General features: G+C 50.0%; 1 protein-coding gene and 1 long non-coding RNA gene across 2 annotated transcripts in view; one reads left to right on the top strand and one right to left on the bottom strand.

The window, feature by feature from the left end:
* The window catches only part of LOC104169492 (active breakpoint cluster region-related protein-like), a gene marked incomplete at its 5' end in the record, with an annotated part of 4,280 nt that extends 3,919 nt beyond the window's left edge, over positions 1-361 (top strand). Inside the window, one exon of the mRNA XM_009710418.1 lies at positions 79-361. Within this exon, the coding sequence (XP_009708720.1) occupies positions 79-168 (90 nt within the window). The remainder of the gene's footprint in view (positions 1-78) is intronic.
* A 3,016-nt stretch (positions 362-3,377) lies between these two features.
* Positions 3,378-6,738, bottom strand: LOC104169491. The gene is made up of 3 exons (XR_696524.1): positions 6,540-6,738; positions 5,415-5,487; positions 3,378-4,311 (listed from the first exon to the last, which is right to left on the bottom strand). It is a non-coding gene; the product is annotated as an uncharacterized LOC104169491 (long non-coding RNA).
* Between the last annotated feature and the right edge of the window lie 320 nt (positions 6,739-7,058).

Here is a 7,058-nt window from a genome sequence, read left to right on the forward strand (position 1 = left end):
TGGCTGCACAGGGACAAGCTGGGAGGTGGCAGCTCTGCCCCTTTCTAGCCTAACACCCCCCCCATTTGCCTGCTACAGGTCCAGGTCCTTCTCTACTACCTGCAGCATCCTCCCATCTCCTTCACTGAGCTGAAACGCAACACACTTTACTTCTCCACGGACGTGTAGCCTGCAGGGAGAAGGCACCAGCTGCAAACACTCCCAGCTCCCTGCTGGGAGACACGGACTGGATCGCAGCCGCCCAGGGAGACCGGCCCGGACCCAGGACGGTGCCACCTGCAGCTCCTGTACAATCGTGTACCAGTGGCCCGGTCCCACCCCAGGCACCGTGCCTCTCTGTAAAGTAGTCGTGTCTTATGTCCCTTCTTGTGTTCAAGAATTGTTTTTATGTATATTTGTTCAACGGAAGAGGTAGTGACTGACAAGGGCTGTGGACACAGGCTTCTCCCTTGGCTAGTTTTCTCCTGGACTCCTTTCTGCCTGCTCACTCCTACCAGGCACCCCTCGTCTCGCCCAGCTCGAAGCCTGCAGCATCCCACGAGTGCCTGTTTCGCTGCCCAGCATCCCTGCCCCACACCTGCATGTGCAGCACCGGCTCGCTTCAGAGGCTGGGAGCTCACGAGCTTCCCTCCCCGATGACGGTGACGACCAGCCCTGCTTTGGCTTGCTGCCTGCGCAAACGTTGGACCCCGTGCCTGGATCCTGCTCTGGCCCGGGCAAATCTGCGACCACAAGAGCAGAGGAGTGGGTTGCTGCTTCCTCCTCGCCGCATCTCTTCTGGGTGCTTCCAGGCCAGTCCCCTCTACAGCCCTTATCCTGTGCTTTGCCTGTGTGCGTGTAGCATGGCGGTTACTTCCCTCGCTGTATCTCACCTCCAAGTAGCGTTTTGGGGTAACCCATCACACAAGGCTGGAGCGAGAGGTGCTGTGCTGGTCTCGATCCACGGCAGGCTTGAGGGATGGCCAGCCAGGCAGGTTTGCTTCCTCCACCACGGGCTGACCCCAGGTCTGTGCTCTGGCACCGATGGGATCCCATCAGGGCACATGGATCCCCCAGTTTCCCCAACAAGCCCTGGCAGGGTGGGGAACAGGGTCCCTGCTATTTCCGTGTGCCCGTATCTCTGCCGTAGCGAGGCGTGCACGCCTCTGCCGGGCCAGCACTGCTGCAAGGATTGCCGATGCTGGCTGCACCCTGTGGCAGAGCCTGCCGAGGCACCAGCGTTCCTGCTGTGGCCAGGAGAACGGGGATGTTTTTGTTTCCCTCCTTGGCCTTCCGCACTGCCCTGGGCACCGGGCAAATGGCAGCACATGGCCTTGCCTCTGTGCCAGCCAGGCTGCCAGAGGCGAGCGCTCTGCGGCAACTGGACGGTCACCCAGCCTGGAAACCAGCGCAGAGGGATGGGATGGGAGGAGGAAAGCCTTCGTGGCCCTCACTACCGAAGGCAGAAGTGCTTCATTTTTCTCTTTCTCACAAAGCAGTTGCTGCTGGGTTAGCCGTGCCTGGCCAGCTCAGGTCCGTTTTAGTTAGTGGCTCCAGTTCTTGACCCCCAGGCTGATGGCTGGAGTTGTCACGCCACGTCCCAAGGCAGGATGGCCGCATGCCCGTGCTTGCTGCCAGGCTGTGCTCTGGCTGCCTGAGTGCCTGGCTCCTCGTACGTCCCTCACCCTCCCACACTCACAGGTAGGTGCTGGTACCTGTTGGGACACAAAACCTTTCGCTCTGTGAGCCGAGTCCGTGTTCTCGTGGGAAAAGCCCTCCCTCCCCGATTGCGTTGGCCCTGTGCACTCCTGTGCCAAATGGAGATGGATGAGAAGTGACCAAGCGTATCCCTGCTAACAGTGGCATTGCCTTTACCCTCCCGACTAACAGACTGTTCCAGGTAGAGCCCGGCCGCCTGCCACTGATGCACCAGGTATGTCCTAAGCCCACCTCCCCGGGGAAGGCAGCACCTGCCGGCCCTGCACCAGCAAAGCAACTAAAGGAGGGGAGGTCTTTTAGTCCCCCTCCAAAGGGCTCACACTCCAGACCCTGCTCCTCTTGACTACCAGCTAAACAGAAGGGAAACAGCATTGCAGAAAATAACCAGGCGTCTGTCTTGGCCCTGGACCCAGTAAGGAGGCTGAGTTTTCGATCTGACTGCACAACAGATCCCTGTGTGTGTCTGATTTGTTACATGTGTCCACGATACTGTCATTCCAGATGGAGACTCTGTACAGCCAAATTCCCACCCCACGCCACAGTGGCTGGAGGCCCGGTCCACACAGCCCTGGCACAACAGGCTGCGGCTGTCCCCATGATTGGCTTTTGCTTGTCCCTACAGGAAAGAAAAGAGGGGGGTGGACTCCTGCAGCTACAGGTAGAATAGAACTGTTAATTAATATTTGACTTTCAAAAGTTGTTAAGGATATATTTTTGTTTGTGTTCTGTTTCAATTTCTGTAGATTATAAACTTTAAATGGCTGTAAACCATGTGAGGAGGAAAAAAAAATGTTAATAAAAATGCAAAGCCCCAACATTTGCACAAAAGGAGCCCTGTGGTGTTGCTGTTTGCACTAACTGATCACCTTGGCATCACAGCTTCTTCTCTTTCTGTCGTGGAAACCTTGCTAGTTGCACTTCAGTGGTATAAGCACAGGCATTGTGCCAGGCAATCTTTTAAGAGACATCTTATGGTTTGGGCTACATCCTTGCATTTCAGTACATTCTGGAGAAAAAACCCTGGACTGTCTGGAGCCAGCCTGTTTAATCAGCCCAGAATTACTCAAGCTTAAAATTCAGCTGACTTGTACAGCTTCTGGCCTGAGGATACTGAACAGGCACAGCAAGGGACATCAGGCGATCTGGAAGCCTCATCTGATAGATCACATGGTGCCATCTTCCCACTTCTTCCCATGTGGGAATGGGGGACAATATGCCTCCAAACTGACCACTGTAGCATCCACACTATTGCTCTTCCAGGTAAGCAAGTGCTGTCACCATTCTGGGATGTCAAACTGTGGATGCAAAGGAGGGGAAGTGGGTGGGAGAACCTCTGTTAGGTGTGTGCACTGAATTTGAAATCCCGCTCAAAAAGGGGGTGGGTGTTTGCCCTTGCAGACTAGCTCAATGAAGGTTAAAATCAGCCTGAACTATTCCGAGTATAAAAATTACACCCTGAGGCCTGAGAACAGAGCTCAGTTAGAAAAGCAAGAGGGCTAACACGAATGCAAATCAAAAAGGGAGCAGCTCGTTAAGCTAATGAACAGATGTTTTGATTTCAGTACCAATGTTCTGCAGAACTAACACTTCACTTCCCCCAGTGTAAGACTGGGGCACTCAGAGGTGGTACAGGGACGTGACGGGGAAACAGACTGTGTGTTAAATGAATGCCCAGTTAGCTGTCTAACAGCAGTTTATTCTCACAACTCTGCTTTCTAGTCTCACTATCAAACTGCTGGAACTAATGGTGTGAGCCTGTGGCAGTTAAAGCAGTAGCAAGATTATTTGTACTCCCACAGCGAGGTTAAATCGGGCTAGCCAAGTGGCTACAGAGAATTATACTTCTGCAACAACCTCTTTTTTCCCCCCTTAAACGGTTTTGTTCATCTGCCAGTAACCGCATGGTTCTAAGGCTAAGGATTCCTTTTTGCTTTTCCCTTTAAGACATGGTAAAGAAATCTGGCTCGCTCTGTACTTGAAATAAGACAAGTTGTACAGATGGTGGTTTGTCTTCAGCTGGTATTTTAAGAAAAGCCTGGAACAAACTTACTTCTCCACAGGATCTTACCTCTCCCCAACAGTATGGCAAGCTGCAAACTGCTAACTGTTAAACACTTGCAGCACATTCAAATATACGGTAACCTAAATCACTGCATTTCTTTTGAAGATTGTCCTCCTGCTTCTTTTGATGCTAGCAACAAACTTAATCAAAATCAGACCCAAAGGATCAAAAAAACTCAGAGTCCAGGCTTGTTTCCTGGAAACTGACAGTCAGCTGATCCATCCTGGAGATACTGCTCACTGCGCCTGGCTCCATCCTTGCATACTCCCACAAGTCTGCCTGAAGCAGCACGCCAGGGCTTAGAGCCAGATTATTGTTAGTCATTCAGGAAAAGCGGCCAACACCATCCAGCTCGCGCTGATCAGGACTCCAAAAGCAGTGGAAAGGTAAGCCTGATGGTTCTTCTGCCGTGATGCAGGCTCTTAGCAGCAGCACTGGAACAAAAGGGAAACTTGCTCCCAAGGGATTCCACTGTTACCGTAGATAATAATCAATTGCAGCAGAGAAAGCGGCAAATCCACCACAGCCGATAACCCCTGCCTTCAAACCAGCTGCAATGCAAAAAGGGTGGGAAAGAATGAGACAAAATAGGAAAGATACTTTTCTTCCCAGCAACTAGCTTGTGCTGTGCTGGCTTGAAGAGCTTACAACTGCAGGAAGCTGGCGGTCTGCTACCAGGGAACACTGGCACTACCTTAAACGGCGATGGGGGAGAACCTGGCACACACTGGACTTAAAACTGCCACGGCTGGACTAGCATGGCACGCTGGCTGGGCGCTGTCTTGCTAACTCTCCCCCAAAGGGACCGAAAACACCAGTGGCCATTGCGGATTTCAATGCACTCTGGTCCGAGTGCTGCAAGTGGCTTCGCTGCTGGACTAGGGAGGAACTGGAAGAGCAGCTACTGCTTTGAAAGCTCCAAGAGGATTAGGTCCAGGACAGATACAACTTAACAAGCTCAATTAGAAGCGCTTTCAAGAGCACTTTCTTTTCTTTTATGCTCTGTGGACAGTTTTTTTTTCTTAAGGAGAGGTGAGAGTTTGATACTTCTGATGAGCACAGCAGCTCTCTTCCTACTTGGGGCTTTTCTGCAGATGTTGTTAGCACTCAAGGCTTCCTGAAGTCCCCACCAGTGCCTGCTGGACTAAAATCCCAGTGGTCCTGCTCTTTTACAGCTAAATAGAATCATCTCTTTGAATTGATAGGAGAGAAAGCAGAAAACCATTTCACACACTGTGCAAATTAACAGAGTTGCTGCCAGTGAAATAGTAAATATAAGTAGAGCTCTGTTACCACAAGAGCTGTAGCTTCAGAGAGTTGCTCAGAATGTATTTTTGGCTCCCTCCCCACACCACCACAGAAAGTGTGGATAGCTAACACCATTTCATGATTTTTCTTTCGAGTCAATTCTGTTGATTTTCCTCCACTCTCACTGTCCTGTACGACTAAGACTTCCCTACCCACACATATCCTTCAAGCTGACAGGAAAGCAGTAGCGAGAGCAGTTCTGCCAGTCTGGAGTACACTCTCATGTTGACATCACCATAACCCCATGCAAAGAGATTTGTAGTGCATGTTCTGTTAAAAATACTGGATGCTGCATAACCAAATGAGAGTCCTATCACAGAAATAGTTCACAGCAGGCACTACCAACCTCTGAAGCCGATTGCTCCTCCTGTAATGCAGCCGCTAATAACACTATTCTTCCAGTCTGACTTCCCACGATACTGTGGAATTAAAAATCAGAGTGAACAAGTAAATACAGAATAAACACTCAGTATCTGTACTAATACCAAGAAAGATTAAATGACCTTCCAGCCCCTTCTCCGCGGAGTATGTTTTTCCCTCTGTTCTCAGCAGATGGCCCCCTGCACTCTCAAACACAAGACTGGCAGGGCCAGGAGGAGAGGAAGGAACAGGTCACAGGGAGAGGTAAGACAAATCCATATGGTGCAATGCAGTGTTATGGCAAAGATTCTCAGGTGAGCTGATACAGCCCCCAGAACGCAGCACTGTGCGCTAGCACCAGCTCAGAGATTTCAAAGGCACTATAACTACATGAGTGCAACGCTGAGCCTGGCCATGCAGCCTGGTTCTCAGCACATGTGAAAGCCACAGCACCATCCTGACAAAGACGTACTATTTCCATAGCCAGAGCATGCTAGTTTTTCACCAGTGTAGCGAGAGCTCTTTTTTCCGCTCCATTGTGTGAGCAGATACGCTTCTCATCTAGTCAAGTTAAGAAATAATTCTGTCTTTCAATTAAAAGGCAGTACTCAAATTCATAACAGGCTAATTTTCCTATTTAAGAAAATGGATGATAGATTTACCACTGAGCTGCACAAGGTCATTTCTTGCTGTAGGGGCAAGATGAAAATAGGTCTGTTACTTAAGAACTTTCATCAAAGGATCCCTTTCTGCATACGGAATTTTTAGAAGCTCAAATTACCATGTTGCAACTCGCAGTTTGATGTTTTAAAGTAACAACAAGTGCTTGTAGCTAGGGCTTTAAGAAGTAATGCCTACACTTGCCCATACATTCAGGAGTTGAACTGCAAAGGACCTTGCTGTTGCATGCTCTTCAGCTCATTCTCTCAGAGAACAGCAATTCTGAAGATAGGTCTCAAAGCTGAAAAGCTTTGATGGCCAAGAAACAGAACACACTAGCCTACTTCCTTGCCTATTACAAAGGGCATATACATGCTTATTGGGATCTAGTAAAAGAGATTATTAAGTGTATAAGAAAACATTTCTTAATGCTTAAGAAGTTATTACTCACAGATTCTACTACACATTCGGTGCAGGAGAACATGGCGCCCACAATGGCGAAGTTCTTTGCATAGGATATACCTCGCTGCCCCATATCTTTGAGGACCTCTTTTGCAGTTGGTGTGCGATATGGATCCTTGGGGTCAAACCCAACGTTTGTGTCGATGCCAGCTGTGAAGACACCAAACGCACCTCCCAGAACAAATCCTGTAAAAGACAAACAGTATAAAATGAACCTCGGCTGGATTCAGGCAGCACATTGCCCACAGGCACCAAAGTACTTCCACTCCCGCTGGCAACACTGCAGCGTGAAAGGGGCCGTGCAAGAGCACGAATGGCCTGTCTCTCGATACTACAGACACTGTTGCTGACACCCTCCTTGCTGAGAGCCTGTGCTGTCCTGAGGAAAGGCTGTGAGCACCTCTTCCTTTGCAAGGAAGGCAGACAAACAGAGATCCCTCCCTGGGACCTCTGACAGACAATGGAGGAGCCTTAGAGGAAGGAAAATTAAACACGGGAGTCCCCGTGC

Source organism: Cariama cristata, unplaced genomic scaffold (assembly GCF_000690535.1).
Source record: "Cariama cristata isolate BGI_N322 unplaced genomic scaffold, ASM69053v1 scaffold24531, whole genome shotgun sequence".
In the NCBI taxonomy this organism is placed as follows: domain Eukaryota; kingdom Metazoa; phylum Chordata; class Aves; order Cariamiformes; family Cariamidae; genus Cariama; species Cariama cristata.